This window comes from Mobula birostris, chromosome X (assembly GCF_030028105.1).
Source record: "Mobula birostris isolate sMobBir1 chromosome X, sMobBir1.hap1, whole genome shotgun sequence".
Classification (NCBI taxonomy): Eukaryota; Metazoa; Chordata; class Chondrichthyes; order Myliobatiformes; family Myliobatidae; genus Mobula; species Mobula birostris.
In genome coordinates this window covers 69911532-69936035 of record NC_092402.1, presented here as the reverse complement: position 1 = coordinate 69936035, position 24504 = coordinate 69911532, and the positions used below count along the sequence as shown (strand labels likewise).

Genomic DNA, 24504 nt, shown 5'->3' with positions numbered 1-24504 from the left:
GGAGCCTTTGCTGGTTAGTTGCTGGTGACTATTGGTGTTCCACAGGGGTCTGAGTTGGGACCAATTCTTTTTATGATATAGGTCAATGATTTGGATGATGGAATTGATCGCTTTGTTGCAAAGTTTGCAGCTGATACAAAGGTAGGTGGAGGGCCAGGTAGTTTTGAAGAAATAGGCTGCAGAAGGACTTAGTTTAGGACAAGGGGGCAAGAAGAAGCAGGCGGAATACAGTGTCAGGATGTGTATGACCATACACTTTGGTAGAAGAAATTAAAAGGTTGACTATTTACTAAATGGAGAGAAAATATGAAATTCTGAGGTGCAATGGGATTTAGGAGTCCTTGTGCAGGATTCCCAAGGTCAATTTGCCAGTTGAGTCAGTGGTGAGGAAGGCAAATGTGATGTTAGTAATCGTTTCAAGAGGGCTAGAATATAAAAGCAAGGATGTAATGTTGAGACTTTATAAAGCACTGGTGAGGCCTCACTTGAAGTACCGTGATCAGTTTTGCCCCTTATCTTAGAAAGGATGTGCTGAAATTGGAGAGGGTTCAAAGGAGATTCACAAAAATGTTTCCAGGATTAAATGGTTTGTCATATGAAGAGTGTTTGATGGCTCTGTGCCTGTCTTCACTGGAACTCAGAAGAATGAGGGGTGACCTCATTGAAACCTATCGAATGGTGAAAGGCCTTGATAGAGTGGATGTGGAGAGGATGTTTCCTGTGGTGAAAGAGTCTGAGACCAGAGGACATAGCCTGAGAATAGAGGAGCGTCCTTTTAGAATGGAGGTGAGGAGGAATTTCTTCAGCTAGAGTAGTGAATCTGTGGAATTCATTGCTACAGGTAGCTGTGGGGAACAAGTCTTTATGTACATTTAAGGCAGGTTGATAGATTCTTGATTGGTCAGGGGAGAAGGCAGGAGACTGGGGTTGGGAGGAAAATGGATCAGCTGTGGTGAAATGGTGGAGCAGACTCGATGGGCCAAATGGCCTAATTCTGCTCCTATATCTTATAGTCTTATTTACCCATCAGCTGAACAGTTCTTCTCATTTTGAAGTCTTCTTTGTGACATGTACCAATATCTAACTAACAGGGAACTGATTCCTGGGCTTTCTTGAACCGCAGAAATAACTTGTACTCCCTGGGAGATCATTTCCCACATCTACCTCAGCTTGTTGACGTGCCCAGGAGATTAAGAATTGATCACGTGGGCGGCACAACAAAACACAATTAGGTGTCCTCTCTATAAAGGGTGGGGCAGGAGAGAGGAGTGGCAATATTGTTGATATTGCTGATTTTAGAGAAAGGGAAGCAAAGCAGAGAAAAAAAAATCTACATTATACCTTCTACAACCTCAAGCACATTGCAAGCAATTTCTTTGGGCAAGGAAAATGGTTTCTTTTGGGGATGGGGAGAAAATATCTGAAACACACAGCCCTCTTTTGCACCTCCTTACATCTGTCTGTTAAAATACAAGTCTCTAAGCATATAGACACCTCCCTTACTGCTTCTCACACCTCAAAGCTTCACCTTGGCTGCTGCTTCTAATCTGTAGCACCCAGAAAATCTACACAACTGTCAGTAATTCATTTTCTCCTTGTAACCTTCACATCCTTAAGAGGAATCCTGCAACTACACCTAGTATCATGCCTTCTGGTTAATATGAGAATGGATGGTATAAGATTTCACTTGATGTTTATATACTGGAAGAAAAGGCAGGATAGTAGAACCCAATTTCTCCATCTCTATTGTCCACTGACTCCTCATGACCTTCCACTCCTCTAAACTCCAGCAGATACAAACCCAACCTATTCAATGTTTCTTGGTGAGGCAATCCATCCGTTTCAGGTTGCAGTTCAGTAAACCTTCGACAGACTGCTTCCAACACACCTACATCCTTCCTTAAATACAGACATCGATACTGTGCACAGTATTCCGGGTGTGTCTCACCAGTCTGTTGTATAAGTGAAATGAAACCTCCCTACTTTTGCATTCAGTTCCCCACAGGTTTTGCCACATTTCTGGCACCAACATAGCATGGCCACAATTCACTAACCATAACCGTACGTCATTGAAACGTGGGAGGAAACCCACACGATCACCTCTGGGCAGGATACCCAGTCTGCATTAAATTGTCTATGTAATATTGGGAAGTGACACAGGAATATACTTACAGTGAGCATCAAGAAAGGTTAGCACTTCTCCTGTCGCCTCACTGGCACCCAGGAGCCTTGCAGTTATTAATCCTTTCCTCTCCACCTGCCGGATAACTTTCACTATCCGAAACTGCTTTACATATTCATCCAGTTGTTCTTTTAAAGCGTCTGAAAAATCAAAATTCATTTTGTTTCACTGCTTTAACACAGAACAATTACACTCATGTCTCAGCAATGCGATTTACAAAATGGACATATTCTGGAGTGGATTAAAATGAACAATAGCTAGACCATTATATGTATATATGGTATAGTTACTGTTTAATTAGAGGTGCAAGAATGTTAATTGCCACAATATAAGCAAACAACATGATCTATTATGTCAAGATTTGACGTTATATCAAAATGGTACTAACAGGGGCTCAGTGGGTAAAGGCAACACCTACTGCTGTGCCAGGGAGTCCCCAGATCCAAATAAAAGTAGCAAATACCCGTGACTTTATAAAGAAAAACATTTAATGTCTCAGGGCAGACGCATCAGAAGTGGCCAAGAGAAAACAAATAGGTTAAGTTACAGAGGGTGGGTAAGGGATGGATAGGACGAAGGGAATATTATTGACAGACAAAGCCAAGGCTGCCTTATGCCTCTCTCTGCAATTTAACATGAACTCATTTCCTCTCTTTTTTTTTACACAAAAAAAACAAAAGATTCCCACACATCCCCCATTGCGCCCGTGAATACGACAAAGGACACCCAGAAACAGCTGATGATTTCCAAAACATCGCCTCTGTATGAAGATTCACTGTAAGTGTAAATCCACCGTGATCAGGGTTCAAACTGCAGGGAATCCAATGCCTTATCCACTTGGCCACTGCAGCCTGCCATGTTTTCTCCTTTCCCCAGATTTGAGGAAGGATCTCCAACCTGCAATTTTAACTCTGTTTCACTTTCCACAGGTGCTGCCCAAGTACTTCCAGCATTTTCTGTTTTGATTTTGGATTCCAGCATCAGCAGTTTTAAAAATTTTGCTCCAGATCCAGGCTCTGCTCTGTGCTGTTAGCTGACTAATCCAATCCAACCCAACAAATAAGGTGTACAAATTGGCCTCAGCATCTCTGAATTATGTGAGGGATGGGATAGAAACAGAAAATAAAATTCCTACATGATCACTATATCTCATTAGAAACTGACATTGGGCAAGAACAAGCTTGGCTGCAATGCTGTTCATGATACAACAGCGCATCAATATTCATTGTCATTCATTTAATTCTACACCTTTTCAATATATTTTTAGTTATTTTATTGTGCTGCTTCAATGAAATCCAGTTAAAAATGAATATTTACATTTTAGCCACCAAAAGACTTGTCTAAAAACTAGGCTGCCTTGGTCATCGCAAATGAAAATACCATATATAAAACAAGTACTGTAGTTTAAACTTTATAACTGCACAATTGGGTAAATGAAACACATGAACATGAGTGTAGCATTTTCAACTCCCTTGGGAGCCATTTGTGTAATTAATAGGATTTAGCTTAACAATCAAATTGATCTTTTTTTTCAGGTGGTTGAGCATTTAGCTTTGGCAAAACACTTAAAAAGAAACAACTTCATCGTAGACTGATGCTGCATCACTAAGGCTCTTCGATAAGGATTAAGTGTCTCGGCCCAAAATGTCAACTGGTTATTCCCCTCCAGCATTTTGGGTTTTGCTCAAGATTTCCAGCATCTGCAGAATCTCCTGTTTAAACCCATTAAACTGTCCTGTCTACTCTCATCTCCACACATCCCCCATCCCACTCCACTGCAGCCTCTAAGCCTTTGAAGGGTGACACAAAAGAGATCGCAATTAGACCGAGTGGGTGAAGAGGAAAAGAGAATGATGTGGTTTAAATTTTTTTATGGAAGGTTATGAGAACCAAACATAGGCTAAATGGGTTCAATTATGAGGATGATTTGTACGTAATCTTGTCTTGTTCTTTCAGGTGGACATAAAAGAATCTATGATATTATTTTGAAGAGGAGCTGGGGAATCATCCCAGATTTCCTGATCAACATTTGTCTCTGCCAACACATTAATACAGCTAATCTGGCCAGTATCACGTTGCTATTTAGTGGGAATTTATTGCTCATGAAATAGCTGCTGTGTTTATTACATCACAGTGTTTTGGAATGCAGAGGTCATCAAAGGTGCTATATAGATACAAATCTACCTCTCTTTGACTAAAATAATATAGGAATAAAATAGAGTAGGAACAGATAAAGTGTTCTCTCTAGTAGGGTGATCAGATCAGAAATGTGAGCAGTTAGAAGCAAGACCAATCCTTTCCCCCTCAAATTTCCACTGTACTCTCTCGGAACTTACCAATGGGCCAACTAACATTTTCCACGAGTGTGGTACATTTACACCATTGACTGTACAAGATCATCTTGGCCACAGCAACAAGTTTCAATCAACCATAGTAGTCTGTTACTAAATTTTAAGCGTAACGGTTAGTGTAACACTATTACAGCACCAGCGAACTGAGTTCAATTCCACTGCTGTCTCTAAGGAGCTCATATCTTGTCCCCAGGACTGCGTAGGTTTCCTCTAGGTGGTCCTGCTTCCTCCCACGCTACAAAAATGCAAGATTAGTAGATTGATTGGTCACATGGGTGTATCTGGGCAGTGCAGGGTCTTTGGGCCAGAGGGGCCTGTTACTGTGCTGTATCTCTAAATTTTTTTTTAAATTTCAAAATATACTTTATTCAAAAATAAAATTATCTACAATAAACCATTCAATGACTCTCAATCCTTACATACGTTTCCCTTATAGTCTCTAGATATCCACACTTTTGGCCACCCACGTGGCACTCCGTTGGTTCACCTTACCACATCATTGTTGAGGGGTATACTCCCTGCCACCTGACCCCTCCCACTCCCACGGGAGAAGAACCCTAAACTGTGGTCCTTCCCCTCTGGACCCTTGCGGTGGCTGCACCGAGTTTCAGTGTGTCCCTCAGCACGTACTCCTGCAGCCGAGAATGTGCCAGTCGGCAGCATTCTCCCACAGACAAAAATCATCAAGTTTCGGGCCAAGTTGATGATCTGCCAGCAGCACCGGATGTTGGTCTCTGCGTGCGTCCCCAGGAACAGCCCGTAGATCAGAGAGTCCTCTGTTACGCAGCTGCTGGGGATGAAATGTGACACTAGCCCGTCCATCCTCCTCCACACCCTCTTTGCGAACTGGCAGTGTGCAAAGAGGTGGATCACAGACTCCTCCTCACTGCAGTCCTCCCGTGGGCAGCGGGGTGCGGGGACGACATTCCGGGCGTACAGGAGGGCTCTGACTGGGAGGGCCCCTCTCACCGCCAGCCAGGCGAGGTCTTGGTGCCTGTTGGTGAGGTCTGGCGATGAGGCATTTTGCCAGATGAACTGGACAGTCTGCTCAGGGAACCACCCCACTGTGTCCATCACGTCCTTCTCCTGCAGTGCCTGCAGGACATTACGTGCCGACCACTGCCTGATGGCCCTGTGGTCAAAGGCGTTCTCCTGGAAGAACTTTTCTACGAAGGACTGGTATGGCGGCAACAACCAGCTGACGGGGGCGTTGCGCGGGAGTGGGGCCAGACCCATCCTTCGTAGCCAGGGCGACAGGTAGAACCTGGGCACATAGTGGTACTTGGTGCCCACATACCTGGGCTCTACACACAACCTGATGCAGCCACATACGAAGCTGGCCATCAGGGTGAGGGCGACATTGGGGACGTTCTTGCCCCCGTTGTCCAGGGACTTGTGCATGACGGTCCGTCTCACCCGCTCCATCTTGGATCCCCAGACGAATCTGAAGACAGCTCGGGTGATTTCCGAGCCGTAGGAGCGGGGGACGGGCCACACCTGCGCCAAGTACAGCAGCCCTGAGAGCACCTCACACCTGATGACCAGGTTCTTGCCCGTTATCGACAGGGAGCGCCCTCCCCACAGTCCCAGTTTCTGTTTCACCTTGGCAGTCCGCTCCTGCCAGTTCTTGTTGCATGCCTCGGCCCCTCCGAACCAGATCCCCAACACCTTCACGTGATCGGACCTGATGGTGAAGGGGACACTGGATCGGTCGGGCCAGTTGCCGAAGAGCATGGCTTCGCTCTTCGTGCGGTTGACCCTGGCCCCCGACGCTAGCTCAAACTGTACGCAGATGCCAATCAACCTGTGAACTGACCTCAGATCAGAGCAGAAGACGGTGACATCGTCCATGTACAGACAGGTTTTCATTTTCTAAGCCAGTACAGATCTTAACTGGCGAAACATGCTATTTTGTCAAGTGAATAGAAAGGCAGCTGGGCTTAGGGGGGGAGGAACAGGAGATCAGTGGGACGTTAACTGTCTGAAAGCAATCATTTCTCTACCCCAGAGATCAAAGTGCATGCAGCTTCGTCTAAACTCAGAAAGGGGGAAGGAATCCGGCTGCTATAGTTTAACGTGTGAAATTACTGGAGCTTAATTTTAGTCACATACAATATTTGCATAACAGCCAAGGAGGTGGGAGGCATTACAGCGAATAAGTTAGGCTGCAGTGGGGAATGCAGGGCTCCATTTCCCGCCACCCCTTGCTGCTGTACAATCTTTGTTCTTTATCTGCTGCTGATAAAATACAAAGCCCACAGTGAACATGTTAACTCTGAACACTGAATCAGTCTTTTTTCAATACAGTTCAGCTTTTTATCTACGCACAGAAACAAGATCCATCTCCAACCCATATGGAAACATTCCAACTATTGCTCTGGGGTGGATATGTTTATAACAGAGAGGGGAAGGTTCTCACAATTTATGCAGAGGACCTGGACAGGGTTGTGGGGGGTGCTGGACCAGGGGCAAAATTAAAAGGATGGGATGTGCAAGGAACATGTTTAAAGCAGAGGTTCACAGTACTCAGCAGTTCTGCTACCTGGAACTCCTACGCTGTGCTGATAATCATAGTCCCACTGTAGAGCAGTCATGTGGCAAATGCTATGCAAACTAAGGACGATGATAACCAGGATGAAAAATAAAAGAATACTTCCACTTTTTGCAGCTATGACCAGTAGCAGGAAGTTGGTTGGGGAGTGGGGGGGGTTGAAGCAGAGATAGAAAAGCTCTTCCCTGGTACAGAGTGAAAGGCCAAAAACATTTTGAGAGAAAGAACCAAGCTAAGTTGTTAAGATTTTAACAATGGGAAAATCAGATATGGGTCATGAATAAGGAGAGAACTAAAGAAGCTACAGCCATGAAATAAGTAACATTTAAGATATGGGACAGATTGGCAGGTCTTTGCCTATCAGACATGGTTCATGCTTGGGTGTTGTATACCTGCATGTATAAAACACCCAAGCATGAACCATGTCTGATAGGCAAAGACCCGCCAATCTGTCCCATATCTTAAACGTTACTTAAACGTCAAGCTGCAGCAAGAGTATTGGACACTTCAGCAAGGGTAAATGCACTAGGATTTTACAGAGATGAGGGGTTACATTTACAAAAGACTTGAAAAATTGGAACTACCCTGTACCCCAAATGAAGCCAAGAAAGTTGAGCAGAAACTGGATAAGGTCAACTAATAAGAGGCCAGAAGGGGCACTGATGGGATCTTCCCAATTTGTGTGGTTTAGTCCTATGCCATTTATCCACTTACCCACTAGGGAATCTGCCAGTGCCATGATTCGATTAGGGGCTTTAAGTGCCTGACATATATTTCCGTCATGGGATTATGATCATATATGAATAAATTCAGTAAGAATACTGTAAACGTAACTTCGCTGGATCAAATAACAACAGTACAAAAACATTGTTACTTATCTTTTCACCCGTTTATTTCTTCGAGCTCAGCTGGCGAGTGAACTTGGACCCAACATCAGGGAGAGACCCTTTCTCATCTCCCTGGCGGTTCTATAAGTTCACTGCCCGATGTCAGAATTGTCAGAAGTTATAAGGCCACCGATACAAAAGAACAATCAGTTTGATAACCATTCCAGCCAAGTCAATGGACTATTGATACAATCAATTTGTTAGACACTCCAGCCACCTTAATTAAAGAAAAGGAATGTCCTACCTGGTTTGCTGGAGCCACAACTTAATTACAAAGATCAGAACATCCGTCAAATTTGTGCTTTAATTAAGAAAGGAATGTTCTGTCTAATTTCTATCAGGTGCTGCTTTTTGTCAAAATCAAAAGGTGTGAAAAGCTCAGAGACATCTGATGTGGATCTGGACGAACCTTAACCCTTATCTTGCTCCAAAGAAAGCAGCTGTGAGACATTATTCAAACACATTGCAGTTACAGACATAGTCAGTACTGAATCCATTGTTTATAGGAATCTGAGAATCCCCCATTCCCTTAAACTTTATCAATACTACTAGGTTTTTTTTAAATTAATTTTTTTCCAAACTCAAACACAAGGCACTTTAAATGCAGCAGTGCTCTCTAGTTTTTAAAAAAACTCACCATCTGTGCTGGCATCATCCACTAATAGGATTTCTTTTAAGAGTATGGCTGGGGAAGTATGCATCACACTATACACGGTCCTCAGCAAGGTGGACCAGGCCTCGTTGTGGAACACTATAATCACACTGGTTGAAGGTAGAGGAGGACAACGCCTGAATCTCTGTTCAATACACCTGCACAAAGCAACACAAAAAGAGTTGAGAAATCTTAGCCTACAGAATGCTTTTAAAGTAACCAAGTGCAAGTATTGAATTTACTCCAGAAAGTCTGCACCACATAGATTGGGAAAAAAGCATTTACCTCTTCAAGTTGGGACAGGTTTTGTGGAGTCTAAGGAGCTGAAAATAAGGAAAGCTTTTGCAAGGGGAAATTACGCTTCATAGAGAGGAGATCCCCTTTAATCTGCAGAATATTTTCTGAGAAGGGGAAGGATCTGGGCTCATCCACCAAAAGTTTCTATTTGTCACCCAGTCTGATAGAGTTGACTTTGACCCATCCATTTGATTTCAGAGGTCCTACAGGAAAAAAGCTCGGTGGCTTCCTTGGTCAGAATGGGTCAACAGCAGTAATCCATCCCCATTTGACAGTGAAAGGGAATGTGTATGCTGGATTTGTAGTGGGGAGGTTTTGCAGGACAAGTCATTTTGCACTAATACAATACTTTGAGACATCAGGCCATATACTGCAGATGGACCCTTTTTGTATCTTGCTTAAAGTTGAAACTGAGTTCCTAAATTGCGAAAATTTCCATTTCCCAGCATTGATAATTTTAACAATGCTGAGCACAAGCTATTAACCAAACAAACATCCCTCCCCATAAAAGCTCTTCACAATAGAAGTATGAAATAACCTACTCTGGAGGTCGTGTGTCTGGTCCCAGGCTCCTGTGCAAGGAGATGCGGTCACTGGCATAGGCGTTGAAACAATGCTTTTCAAAACCACGGTCTTTCTCCTTCTGCTGTTCTGGGGAGAGATTATCTGTATGAAAAGCCTTTGCATCAGCACCAGGTGCGTTGGGATCTTCAGGAGGGCGAGGAAGGAAAGTCTTCAATTCTGCTGCAGTGTAAAATCCTGGTAAACAGTTCTTGTTGTCATCAGCAACCTCTTTGCCTCGATCTGGAGCAATAATCTGAAACTTGGGCATTGAATCTCGGATATTGTTCACTGCTCCAAACATAAGTCCCAGCATTTTGTCTTTCCTGCCTGTTAAGTCCCTAAACCAAGATTCATCCTTTGGGCTCTGCTTGACTACATCTCTTTGGAGTATGAATAAAAATATCATAAATATTATACTGACCATAGCAAGTTTTGCTGGACCAAATCGTTTCCTAAAAAATAGCCTCATAGTTTCTGGTTAAATGTTACAGAATAATGGTGCTGCTCAGATATCTTATGGAACCAAATGGTTTTATTCACAACGAAGAAGGCCACTCCATTAATCTGTTTTGAAAGTTCTGATGCATGGATCTGAAATAAAAAAAACTCATTTACTTCAATGTTAAAAGACATGACAAGCCTTCCAAACCTTAATCTTCTCCCTTCTTGCCTCTTGTAAGGATTATGGCCACTCCTGTGTGCAACAGTGTAGGGAGGTAAGTGTATGTACTTATTTCTCCAGTCTGCACTATAAACTCCAAAAGACAAACTTGACTGCATTAAAGATGCAATTCTATTTGCCTTACATACAGTGCACCATATCAAGAATGATAACATGTTACACAAAATAATTAACTGCACAGTTAGTCATGGTCACTGCAGCTGTAACTGAAGCCCTGGTTAACCATCTTAGGTAACAGAGTAAAATAGTTCAATACACCTGCACAAAGCAACACATCTGAATTCATCTTAATTTTCCAAAAGGCCGCAGTCAGGTACCCTAAAACATTAAAATAAATAAGGTTAAAGCAAGTGGAACAGTCGGCAAAATGGATTGCTAGATGACTGCAATGCAAATTGGGAGTCAAAAGGTTGCTACTTATAGCAAGAACATGGTGACCAGTGATGGGACCATGGCTGCTCACACTGTTACATTAATGATTTAGACTCTAGAATCAAAAGCACTTTTTAAAAATTTCCAAATACTATCAGATTGGGGACACTGGTCAGTATCAAGGTTGAGTGCAACAAATCATATGAGGGCACCATAAACTTGCATAGTGGGCAAAGGAAATTCAACACAGATCTATGCGAGGCAGTACATTTTGGCCAGGAGAATGGGGGAGGTCACTTATTACTTAAATGACTACAGCCTGCGTGAGGAGCAAAGATCTCAAAGGATGAATGCACCAATGACTAAGAGTTGCACAGTTAACAAGACCAAACAAACAAAAAAAAAGAAAATCAAGTATTCAGGTTTATTTCAGGGGAAAGAATTGAAAAGTGAGTATTAAACCTGCATTGAAACTTAGCTTCGCAAACAACAGGAATTCTGCAGATGCTGGAAATTCAAGCAACACACATCAAAGTTGCTGGTGAACGCAGCAGGCCAGGCAGCATCTCTCCCACACCATCACCAACTTTATCAGCTCTGGGGATCTCCCATCCACTGCTACCAACCTTATAGTTCCCACACCCCGCACTTTCCGTTTCTACCTCCTACCCAAGATCCACAAACCTGCCTGTCCTGGCAGACCTATTGTCTCAGCTTGCTCCTGCCCCACCGAACTCATTTCTGCATACCTCGACACGGTTTTATCCCCCCTTGTTCAATCCCTTCCTACCTATGTTCGTGACACTTCTCACGCTCTGAAACTTTTCGATATTTTAAGTTCCCTGGCCCGCACCGCTTTATTTTCACCATAGATGTCCAGTCCCTATATACTTCCATCCCCCATCAGGAAGGTCTCAAAGCTCTCTGCTTCTTTTTGGATTCCAGACCTAATCAGTTCCCCTCTACTACCACTCTGCTCCGTCTAGCGGAATTAGTCCTTACTCTTAATAATTTCTCCTTTGGCTCCTCCCACTTCCTCCAAACTAAAAGTGTAGCTATGGGCACCCGTATGGGTCCTAGCTATGCCTGCCTTTTTGTTGGCTTTGTGGAACAATCTATGTTCCGTGCCTATTCTGGTATCTGTCCCCCACTTTTCCTTCGCTGCATCGACAACTGCATTGGCGCTGCTTCCTGCACGCATGCTGAGCTCGTTGACTTTATTAACTTTGCCTCCAACTTTCACCCTGCCCTCAAGTTTACCTGGTCCATTTCCGACACCTCCCTCCCCTTTCTAGATCTTTCTGTCTCTGTCTCTGCACACAGCTTATCTACTGATGTCTACTATAAGCCTACTGACTCTCACAGCTATCTGGACTATTCCTCTTCTCACCCTGTCTCTTGCAAAAATGCCATCCCCATCTCGCAATTCCTCCGTCTCCGCTGCATCTGCTCTCAGGATGAGGCTTTTCATTCCAGGACGAGAGAGATATCCTCCGTTTTTAAAGAAAGGGGCTTCCCTTCCTCCACCATTAACTCTGCTCTCAAACGCATCTCCCCCATTTCACGTACATCTGCTCTCACTCCATCCTCCCGCCACCCCACTAGGAATAGGGCTCCCCTGGTCCTCACCTACCACCCCACCAGACTCCGGGTCCAACATATTATTCTCCGTAACTTCTGCCACCTCCAACGGGATCCCACCACCAAGCACATCTTTCCCTCCCCCACCTCTGCTTTCCGCAGGGATCGCTCCCTACGCAACTCCCTTGTCCATTCGTCCCCCCCCCCATCCCTCCCCACTGATCTCCCTCCTGGCACTTATCCTTGTAAGCCAAACAAGTGCTACACATGCCCTTACACTTCCTCCCTTACCACCATTCAGGGCCCGAGACAGTCCTTCCAGGTGAGGCAACACTTCACCTGTGAGTTGGCTGGGGTGATATACTGCGTCCGGTGCTCCCGGTGCGGCCTTCTATATATTGGCAAGACCCGACACAGACTGGGAGACCGCTTTGCTGAACACCTACGCTCTGTCCGCCAGAGAAAGCAGGATCTCCCAGTGGCCACACATTTTAATTCCACATCCCATTCCCATTCTGACATGTCTATCCACGGCCTCCTCTACTGTAAAGATGAAGCCACACTCAGGTTGGAGGAACAACACCTTATATTCTGTCTGGGTAGCCTTCAACCTGATGGCATGAACATTGACTTCTCTAACTTCTCCTAATGCCCCACCTCCCCCTCGTACCCCATCCGTTATTTATTTATATACATACATTCTTTCTCTCACTCTCCTTTTTCTCCCTCTGACTATACTCCTTGCCCATCCTCTGGGTTCTCCCCACTTTCCTTTCTCCCCAGATCTCCTGTCCCATGATCCTCTCATATCCCCTTTGCCAATCACCTGTCCAGCTCTTGGCTCCATCCCTCCCCCTCCTGTCTTCTCCTATCATTTTGGATCTCCCCCTCCCCCTCCCCCTCCCACTTTCAAATCTCTTACTAACTCTTCCTTCAGTTAGTCCTGACGAAGGGTCTCGGCCCAAAACGTCAACTGTACCTCTTCCTAGAGATGCTGCCTGGCCTGCTGCGTTCACCAGCAACTTTGGTGTGTGTTGCTTGAAACTTAGCTTGACCACACTAGTGGGACTTGATCATTCAGGTTACCATTTTTATACAATAAAGGACACGTGCACTGGAGCTGGTGCACAGAAGACTCCCAAGGATAATGCTAGAAATGTGAAGTTATATACAAGGATGAACCTCGGAAAAGTTGGCCTAATCAATCATGATCTTCAAAACTATGAATGATTTTAATGGAGTGGATACATAGAGAACATCTGTATGCATAGGGAGAACACAGCCGTCATTATAAGATAATCACAAGGTTATCAAATAGGGAAATCGGATGAAACATATTTACCCTGAGGGTGGTGAGAATGTGGAACTTGCTACCACAGGGTGTGGTTGAAGTGAATAGTACAGATGCATTTAAAGGGAGGCCACGCATGAAAATGAGGTGTACACAGCAGGGAGTCTGCATACTGGCTAAATTGGGTCACGTGAAAGCTCTCACTAGTTCCCAGTCTTCTTCCAGCTCTAAATGCCGTTTTATTGTAACAACACAGGAGGACCTTTAGCCTATCAGGTTTCTTCATTCCTTTGCAGCCCTGCAATTTATTCTCTCTGATCCCACTTTGATTTTGTTTATCATTAAGCTACACCAAGTAGTAACTTGCAGTGGCCAATTAAGCACACTCTTGGGATGTGGAAAGAAACGAACATCATGTGGTCATGAAGGTTTTGCCATGGCCCTCACAGTCCCCTGTCCTAAACATCATTAAGAAATCTGTGGATAGACCACAAAAAGAGCAGTGCATGCAAGATGGCCCAAGAATCTCACAGAGACTAGAAGGCTTTTGCAAGGAAGAATTGGTGAAAATCCCCCAAACAAGAATTGAAAGGCTCTTAGCTGACTACAAAAAGCATTTACAAGCTGTGATACTTGCCAAAGGGGGTGTTACTAACTACTGCCATGCAGGGTGCCCAAACTTTTGCTTCGGGTCCTTTTCCTTTTTTGTTATTTTGAAACTGTAAAAGATGGAAATAAAAAAGTAATCTTGCTTAAAATATTAAAGAAATGTGTCATCTTTAACTTTATGCCTTTTGGAAATCAGTTCATATTTTACTCACTTAGCTATTCACAGTAACAGAAATATTGACCGGGGTGCCCAAACTTTTGCATGCCACTGTATGTTGACATATACAACCCTGAGATAATTTTTTTTGTGGGTAATCACAGTAAACACAATAGGATCAATGAAAGACACACTCAACGGGACGAACAACAACCAGTGTGCAAAGGATAACAAACTGCAAATACAAAAAGAAAAATAAGAGATAATAAATAAGCAGTAAATATCAAGAACATGAGATGAAGAGCCCGTGAAAGTGAGTCTATGGGTTGTCGGAGCAGTTCAGTGTTGGGGCAAGTGAAGTTATCCCCTCTGGTTCAGGAGCCCAATGGTAAAAGGTTAATAACTGTTCCTGAAGCTGGTAGTGTAGGTACTGAGGCTCCTAAGAAAGTAGAGGTGCTGCTGTGTTTTTTTCATAATAACACTTGCATGCTGGACCCAGAACAGATCCTCTGAAATTATAACACTGAGGTGTTTAAAGTTGCTGACACTCTCTACCACTGATTCCCTGGTGAGGAGCGGCTCATGGACTTCTGGTTTCCTCCTCCGTGGTCTTGCTGACATTGAGTGAGCGGTTGTTGTTGTGGCACCACTCAGCCAGATTTTCAATTCCCTCCTATATGCTGATTCATCACCATGTTTGATTCAGCCTACGACAGTGGTGTTGTTGGCAAATTTATATATGGCATTATAGCTGTGCTTAGCCTCACAAATCATAAGGATAGGGCAAGTAGTTAAGCACACAGCTTGTGGTGCACCTATGGTGAGGGAAATTGTGGAGGAGATGATATTGCCAATCCATGAGGATATTGAGAATCCAGTTGCACAAGGAGGAATTGAGGCCAAGGTCTTGAAGCTTATTGATTAGTTTTGCAGCATGCTGTTGTGCAGAGGGACTTGGGAGTGCTTGTGCATGAATCGCAAAAAGTTGGCTTGCAGGTACAACAGGTTATTAAGAAGGCAAACGGAATGCTGGCCTTTATTGCTAAAGGGATTGAACTCAAGAGCAGGAACATCATGCTGCAACTGTACAGGGTACTGGTGACGCTGCACCTGGAGTACTGTGTGCAGTTCTGGTCTCCATACTTGAGGAAGGATATACTGGCTTTGGAGGCAGTGCAGAGGATGTTCACCAGGTTGATTCCAGAGATGAGGGGAGTTAGACTATGAGGAGAGATTGAATCGCCTGGGACTGTACTCGCTGGAATTCAGAAGAATGAGAGGGAATCTTATGGAAACATACAAAATTTTGGAAGGGATAGATATGATAGAGGTAGGAAAGTTGTTTCCATTGGTAAGTGAGGTTAGAGCTAGGGGACGTTGCCTCAAGATTCAGGGGGGAAGATTTAGGACGGAGATGAGGAGAAACTGTTTTTCCCAGAGAGTGGTGAATCTGTGGAATTCTCTGCCCGGGGAAGCAGTTGAGGTTTCTTCACTAAATATATTTAAGAAACAGTTAGATAGATTTTTATATAGTAGGGGAACTAAGGGTTATGAGGAAAAGGTAGGTAGATGGAGCTGAGTTACAGACAGATCAGCCATGATCTTATTGAATGGTGGGGCAGGCTCGATGGGCCGGATGGCCTACTCCTGCTCCTATTTCTTATGTTCTTATTATGTTCTTATGATAGTTTTGAATGAAGAGCATCTTGATATATGCATCATTGCTGTCCAGATATTCACACTGGAAGTAAGTGCTACTGGACGTTAGTCAGTGAGTCAGGTTACCACATTCTTCTTGGGCATTGGTATAATTGAAGTCTGCTTGAACCAGATTGGTACCTCACACTGCCGAAGAAAGAGTTTAAAGATCTCAGTGAACACTCCAGCCAGTCGGTCAGTACAGGTCTTTAGCACTTGGCCAGTTACCGTCTGGGCCGGATGCTTTTCGTGGGTTCACCCTCCTGAAGGATGGCTCAGAGACTGAAATCACAGGGTCATCAGCAGGCTGTGGGAGCTTGTGAAGGTACCTCCATGTTTTGATGGTCAAACTGAGCATAAAAGGAATCGAGTTCATCGGGGAGCAACCTTTGTCACTTGGTTTCACTTTGTAGGAGGTGCTGCCATTCAGGCCCTGCCACAGCTGTCGAGCATCCTTCAAAGATTCAAATTTGGTCTGGAATTGCCATTTTGCACATCAGATGGCTTTCTGGAGATCATACCTGGACCTCTTGTATATTATTTGGTTGCCAGACCTGAATGACACTGAAATGGCCCTCAACAGATTGCGGATCTCTTGGTTCATCCAGGGCTTTTGGTTAGGGAAGACTCTGAATGATTTTGCAGGGCCACACTCGTCCACAACTGTTTTTATAAAGTCTGTGACAGCCGTGGTGTATTGGTTCAGTCCCATGCTTCTGACCTTTGGTCAGCCAGTCCAGAGAGGGGTGGGTCGTTTGGGTGGGTTTGCTCCTTGGCCTGGTCAAGGTGACCATTTAGCAGTCCGGGTTCTGCCCGAGTCAATTGCCTACACCTATGTCTGTGTCTGGAGAAGGAGCGTGCAGCATCCTTGGTACAACAGGGGATTTCCAGGAGTGGTGGGCACCAAAGGTGCTCAACTGTGATCTGGATAGTAATGACCATGTTACATTTGAATCTTTAAACAGTGTGTTCCGTGAAGTACCCTAATACTGTATGAATGTGACCCTGTAATCCCTGAATAAGCCTCCTTTTGGAAAAGCAGAAAAATGGAATTGAGCCCGCACTGCTGGAGTGGTGAGACAGCAGCTCTATTAAACGTGCTGCCCCGGAGAATTTCCGAGGCCAGTTGAGGGTGAACTACAGTGGTGAATATGGAGTCACATGTTCCAGACCGGGCAGAATTCCTTCTCTGAAGGACCTCAGTGACCACGACATTGTCAGAAGCTTATAACGAACAGTAAAGATTTCGACCTTACTGGTTTAGTGCAAGTATAATGCTTCTGTAGCTGGTTAGTTACCTTGTAAATAAATTAGACTCTTGATTTTAGCCCTCATGGTTCAACTGAGAGATTTTCTGTTAACTTGAAGTGAACAAGAATCCCTGGTAGGCAAGTTAATTTGATTTATGTGGTGTAATAATGTGACAGTAGGGGAACTTCTATAGATTACTGTTCCATTCATAGCAGTGGCAAGGGTAGAAGGATGTTCCCCTTGCTAATGAAAGATACCTTTCTCTTATCGCCATTTATTAAGTGGTAGGGGGAAACCTGGATTCCAATAGTCATGTGATAAGTTCACTGCTGCTGATGTGATGTTAGGGCATGCATTTTGTTGTGCGTTTTGTCACTTTTCAGCTACCTTCATCTTCTTGGACCTGGGTTTGGGTACCTCTTGAGGTAGTCCATTGTGGATTTTGAGGTGTGTTTAGGTTCATTACCCTGCTGTAGAGGCCATCCTCTTTTCAGCTTCAGCTTTTTTTTTTTTTTTTTAAACAGATGATGTGATGTTTGCTTCCAGAATTTGCTGGTATTTAATTGAATTCATTCTTCCCTCTACCAGCAAATGTTCCCTGTGCCACTGGCTGCAACACAAGCCCAAAGCATGATCGATCCACTCCCGTGCTTAACAGTTGGAGAGGTGTTCTTTTCATGAAATTCTGTACCCTTTTTCCTCCAAACATACCGTTGCTCATTGCGGCCAAAAAGTTCTATTTTAACTTCATCAGACCACGGGACTTCTTTCCAAAATGCATCAGGCTTGTTTAGATGTTCCTTTGAACCTTTTGAATAGAACTTTTTGGCTGCAATGAGCAAGGGTATGTTTGGAGAAAAAAAAAAGGGTGCAGAATTTCTCCTGTGGGCTCCCGTTTCGTCTCACATCCCAAAGATGAGCGGGCTGGTAGATCAATTGGCCACTGTGAATTTCCTCATTATCAAGGTGGTTTGCAGAATTGATGGAAATGTAGGGAGAATCACTTCGAGAAAAATTGTGGGAACAGGATTGCTCTGTGGGCCAGCATAAACATGACAGGCCAAATGGCCTCTAATGTGTGGAAACATAGTCATCAGCAATGTCCGCACCTTGTGAACAAATTTAATTTCAGGCAGTTATTTCAGCCATCTCATACAACACGAGGCAGGAAACTACAAGATTACTGGAAATTCTCACAACGCAATTCACAAAACCACTTAAGGACCATTTGAAAAGAAATAGAACTAAAAGCGAGCCTCCCCTGAATCTGAACAGAATGGGCCCGAACTCACTGGGATTTAGAACAATGATCGGTGAGGTTACTGAGTCACACGGCTTCGAGGCTGCCTGACAGTATAAATGCTGAGTGGAGGTCCCACCTCCAGAGGAACTCCACAATCGGCGCATGATTATAGAACAAGATATAGAGGAGGGGGAACTTATTCTGAGGATTACAAATCTTTGGAATTCCCAGAAAGGCAGAATCATTCAAGAATGATACAGATAGATTTTTGGATCGAGGCAAGTTCAGGATTTGGGGGAAGAAAATAAAACGGACAAGGAAGTAGAAGCCTTGCCAAACATCTGATCATTAAACGGTGGAGCAGTCTGAAGTAACCATAAATCTACTCCGGCTCATACATTATGGCTTTTTTATTTACGTGCAAAATAAATTATTTTAAAAAAAAAATAATCTAGTGCTCAAAATTAATCTCTGAAACATGGAAACCTGATAGGCCAGATTACATGGTAGAATCACAAATATTTTAGCAGATTTGGTGCTAGCTTCTCCTGTTACAAAGACTAAAACCTCTCAAAACCAAATATGATCCACAATTACTCAGTATTTAAATTAATTAAAAACAAAACTTCTCTCTGATTGACACAATAGTTATTTAAATTGGCAGCCCCACCCACCTGCCCCCTTCCATCTTAAAACAGTATTCCTATAAACAGTCAGCTGTCAACAAAAAGTACCTCTTATGCTGCACTGAATTTATAGGGCTAATGCTGCCTCGAACAGTTTCCAGGCTCTCAGATTTATGGAGTATGAAGTATGAAGTGCATTCTGACAGACTGCATCACTATCTGATATGGAGGGGCTACTGCACAGGACCGAAAGAAGCTGCAGAAGGTTGTAAATCTGGTCAGCTCCATCTTGGGCACAAGTCTACAAAGTACCCAGGACATCTTCAGGGAGCGGTGTCTCAGAAAGGGAGCGTCCATTATTAAAGACCTCCAGCACCCAGGACATGCCCTTTTCTCACTGTTACCGTCAGGTAGGAGGTACAGAAGCCTGAAGGCACACACTCAGCGATTTATGAGCATTTGGAAAGCCATGGCTTTGTGCGCAGCAAGTCATGTCTTACTAACTTAATTGAGTTTTTTGACAAGAGTAATTGATGAAGATCGAGCTATAGACATTGTCTATGTGGATTTTATTAAACTGTTTGACAAGGTCCCTCATAGGAGGCTCATCCAGAAGATTAAGATGCATGGGGTTCATGGCGAATTGGCTGTTTGGGTTCAGGACTGGCTTGCCCATAGAAGACAGAGGGTAGTGGTTGAAGAGACTTATTCAAGCTAGAGGTCTGTGATCAGTGGTGTTCTGCAGGGATCTGTGCTGGGACCTCTGCTGTTTGTGATGTCTATAAATGACCTGGATGAATATGCAGATGGGTGGGTTAGTAAATTTGCAGATGTTACCAAGATCAGTGGAGTGGTGGACAGTGCAGAAAACTGGGCAAAGAATGCAACACGATATGCAGATATGAGCAGAGAAATGGCAGATGGAGTTTAACCCTGATAAATGTGAGGTGTTGCACCTTAGTAGGGCAACTGTAAAAAGACAGTACACCGTTAAGGGCAAGACCTTTCACAGTGTTGATGAGCAGAGGGATCTCGGGGTCCAAGTTCATAGTTCCCTGAAAGTGGTAGATATGGTGGTTAAGAAGCCATATGGCATGCTTGCCTTTATTAGTTGAGGCACTGAGTTCAAAGGTCAGGAAATTATGTCGCAGGTTTATGGAACTCTGGTTAGGCCGCATCTTTAGTATTGCATACAGTTCTGGTCGCCCCACTATAGGAAGGATGTTGAGGCTTTGGAGAGGGTGCAGAGGTGGTTTACCAGGATGCTGCCTGGTTTAGAGGGCATGTGCTATAACGAGATGTTGGACAAACTTGGGTTGTTTTCTCTGGAGCGGCGGAGGCTGAGGGGAGATCTGATGGAGGTTTATAAGAATGTGAGAGGCAGAGGTAGAGTAGACAGCATCTTTATCCCAGGGTTGAAATTCCTAATACCAATGGGCATGCAGGAGGTCATTTCAAAAGGAGATGTGAGGGACAAGTTTTTTAAAAATAAAAACAGGCGTTGGTGACTGGAATGCGCTGCCTGGGGCAGTGGTAGAGGCAGGTACATCAGGGACTTTTAAGAGTCATTTAGACAGGCACGTGAGTGTGAGGAAAATGGAAGGAATTGGACATTGTGTAGGCAGAAGAGATGAGTTAGTTAGCCATTTGGTGGTTAATTTAATTGGTTCAGAACAACATCGTGAGCTGAAGGGCCTGTTTTATGTTCTAAAGTGGCACTGCGGTACAGACTTTGGCAGCAGAGTGGTGCATTGGTTGGTGATACCACCTCAGCAACCCAGGTTTAATCCTGACCTCTGGCACGGTTTTCCCTGTGACCCCACCCTAGGTTCTCTGGCATCTTCCTATAGCCCAAGTACTGACCTATTGGTAGGTTAAAATGGCTGGTATAATTTTCCCCGAGTGTGGGTGGGTGATGGGAAAATCCAGAGGGAGGGGATGCACTAATGAGCATGAGATAGCAAAGGTCATGGAGAATGCTGGAGAATGAGATTGCCAAGAGCCAGAAGTTGGACTGAATGATCTCCTTCTGCATCAGAGGTAAATCTATACATTAGAGATCAGCTATGATCATACTGAATGGCAGAGCAGGCATGAAGGGCTTAATGTCCTCTTCCTGCTTCTATTTCTTTTGCTCTCTCCACCTTTCTAGGGTAACTGGGGACCAGCAATTCCCTAGCCTTGCCAGCAATACCCACACATTGAAAACTTCGTTTTTTTTTAAAATGAAAGAATTAAGGGTAGGTTGTAGAGGACATAAAATGGGGATCAGACTGTAATAGAGAGGCACTGAAGCCGTGTCCCTCCCCAACCTCAGAGCAAGTTCAGATGATCTGATGATATTCATACCCAATGCAACAGAATTGCATCATCTACGTCCACACCAAGGGTATGATAACATAGTGGTTGCCAGTTGAACATCCAAAGAACTACACTACCAACCGGTGACAAACATGGATCTTACTACCAGTAGCCAGGGAATTTAAATTAAGTCAATCTTGAACAAAGAAGTCATTGTAATTAATGATAGTGATAAAGGCACTAGACTGTTGAAAGGAAATCCACCATCCTTACCCAATATGCAACTCTAGAGCAACCAGTTAACCATAAACTCGGAAATGGCTCAGCAAAGAGCAAATAGGGATAGACAATAAATGTTGGCATGAAAACTATGTCCACAAATGAGAAAAAACTGTTCAGTGCCAGGTCTATCCACTTCCCCTACTTACTCCCCAGTTCCATTCAGTCTACTGTTTCTTCTTCTCACTCTGCCAACCCACTTCCACACACACACACACAGCAAGGCAATAGAAAAATGGGTTTGTTTGCACGTGTGCTTTTTGTACTTTTTGGGGAATTAGCTTCTGCAAAAACCAAATAAAAAGGTAACAAGATCTCTGGTTGGAAGGTGGATCAGTTTTTTCAAACCAGGCAGGACACGCACTTAGGCAACCCAAACACGGGACCATGGTTATTCTTTGCAAGCTACTTTCAGCACAGCTATTCAATACATTTATTCCGCACTCTTTTTAAATCTCTTTGTACTACCCCAATGTACTTGTGCGTGGAATGATCTGTCTGGGTGGCAAGCAGACGAGCTTTTAAAGCAGTAACGAGATTGTCACCTGGTTTTTGTAGAGTTATGATTGCAGAAGTTATTTATGACAACACTGATGAATAAGTACCCAGGTGTAAGTCTGACATTCCTGTCATTTAGCAGAGGAATCAATTGGTTTTGGGTTAAAATTGAGAAATTCCATCCATCTACAAGTTGGCATTCAACTGCACCCAGTTCTGAACAGCCCCCATCTCCGCTTAATATCCATTGATCTCTATTTGAATGGACTCACTGGCCAAACCCTGATAGCCTCTGAGGCAAAGAATTCCAAACACTTATCACCCTCCGAGTGAAGAACCCTTTTCCCATCTCAGTCTTGAATATATTCTGAGACTGTGATCTCCTGGTTCAATATTCATCAGCCAGGGGTAACATCCACACTGTCTCAGGCCTTGTAAGTTTTAATGAGCTGACTCCTCATTCCTCTGAATTCCAGAGAATACAGACCAAATCTACTCAACCTCACCTCATACAGCAAACCACCATTCCCAAAACCAGCCAAGTGATTTTTTTGCTGCACTCTCTCCATGGGAAGTATTTTCTTCTTTCTTTTTAAGGTAATGAGACCAAAACCTAAGAAAATACTCTTGGCGCAGTATCAACAAGGCTCTACACAACAGTGATACGACATCTTTACTTAGTAATTGTGGATAATCAGTAGTCTCTGCTTAAACATGTGTCAAGTAAGAAAAGGGAAATAAATGGAGAAACAGCCTTGTGAGGTGTTGTTAATCATTATTATGTCTTCGAGGAAGGAGAAAAGCAGAGCCTTTGTCACAACTTCCTCTACATTTAGGGGTTCACAGACCCCTTGCTTATTGGTATTGGTCAATGGTGTCAAAAAGATTGGGAACCCCTCCTCAACATTTGTCATGGACAGTTTGACTTTATTGGGCAGATTACATTTATGGCAGGCCTGTAGCCTAAAGATTTGCTTGGAGGCGACATCACAGGTCCACTTCAGAAAAGTCTTATTGAGCTATTTGTCATTATTGGTCAGATTCTGCTCTGGATAGGACACTGCTGGCAAGAGTCCAGTTGCTCTTTGTCATCACTGCACTTGTGGTTGCCACCAGAAATGGTTTACCCTTAAAAGGAAGGGAGTTGTGGCAAGAGAAACTCAATTATCGTGAAATTATCACCATTCTCAGTGGAGGAGCTCAAACCTAAAAAGGAGAAGAGTGCTACTCTGACACACTTTCTTTGATGAATTTGTGTTGCTCAGTATAAAGCACAAAGGGGTCCTGTTCAGGAAAAGCTTCAGTGATGAGAGGTTTGAAATAAAAAGACTGAGATTTTTAATTAAAAACATTTAAAATATTCATGCATACATCATAGTTAAGGAGGGTTCGTAATAGTCACTGACAAGTAAGTTACAAGACTGCAAACAAAATTTACGCAAATCACAAGCTACAAGAGCAAACCTCAAGCAGTTTGGGATTCAAGAGCCCCGCGATGAAGTTGTGAATGTGCAGAGACCAGTCATTTCCCACTCAAGAAGTGAAGAGAAATCTGACTGCAGCAACATTCAGCACAGTTCCTCCTCTTGCATCCCCACACTGCAGCCAAGAAGATTCAGAATGGGAACCATTGTGACATCATTTGCTGATTCACAATGAATAACCCATTACAGCACCACTTTAGCAAAAGGCTGCATTGAGCATCCACAAGAGCAGTACTTATTTTTGGCAACAGGACTCCCTGGAATCAACACAAGGGAAAGTTACAAGGCTACAATTAACGTTTAGATAAATGACAAACCACAATAGCAAACCTCAATAGCAAATGTTACTAAACATTGACCATTGAATATTACCATTAAGGGGTCAGGACTGGGAACTGGTGCAGGGCTGAACCAAATAAAAAAAAGTTAGCTTGTCACTGTTAATCTTTCAAAGGACTAATGTCAGCAGTACTTGTGCGCAACCAGAATAGTTCTGGGACTTGGTGCTTCACCTTAAGCAATACAAACAAATTGCTGGAGGAACTCAGTAGGTCAGGCAGCGTCTATGGAGGGGAATAAACAGTCAACATTTCAGGCCGAGACCCTTCATCAGGACTCACTTGATTTTCTTTTAAGGTACAAATATTTAAACTAATAAATGTTGCTTAAAAGCAAAGAGTGTGGATGTAAGCATTGTATGCTCCTTAAATGCAAGTTCAGATATAATGGGTATTGTATTGAAAGGGACAACTATCCAACAGGTTTGGCCTTCAATACATAACAATTACTTTGCTTATTTCTTATCACATTTATGGGGCTTGCCAAGCTACTTGGGAAGTCATCAAAAATCAGCTTGGGGCGCCCCAGTAGCATAGCAGTTAGTGAAACGCTATTAAAGCTCAGGGGTCAGAGTTCAATTCCGACTTCATCTATAAAGAGTTGGTATGT

General features: G+C 43.7%; 1 protein-coding gene across 9 annotated transcripts in view; it reads right to left on the bottom strand.

Annotated features, from left to right (window-relative positions):
• LOC140191620 (polypeptide N-acetylgalactosaminyltransferase 6-like) overlaps positions 1-24504 on the bottom strand; it is an 84461-nt gene that overhangs the window by 30099 nt on the left and 29858 nt on the right. For 5 of the 9 annotated variants that reach the window (XM_072249182.1, XM_072249177.1, XM_072249179.1 and 2 more), the window contains 4 exons: positions 14048-14129; positions 9463-10075; positions 8609-8781; positions 2173-2322 (listed from right to left, as the gene is read on the bottom strand). In XM_072249182.1, coding sequence (XP_072105283.1) covers positions 2173-2322; positions 8609-8781; positions 9463-9953 — 814 coding nt within the window. In that variant the 5' untranslated portion in view covers positions 9954-10075; positions 14048-14129. The remainder of the gene's footprint in view (positions 1-2172; positions 2323-8608; positions 8782-9462; positions 10076-14047; positions 14130-24504) is intronic. The other 4 variants (XM_072249185.1, XM_072249184.1, XM_072249181.1 and 1 more) reach the window with 1 other exon arrangement.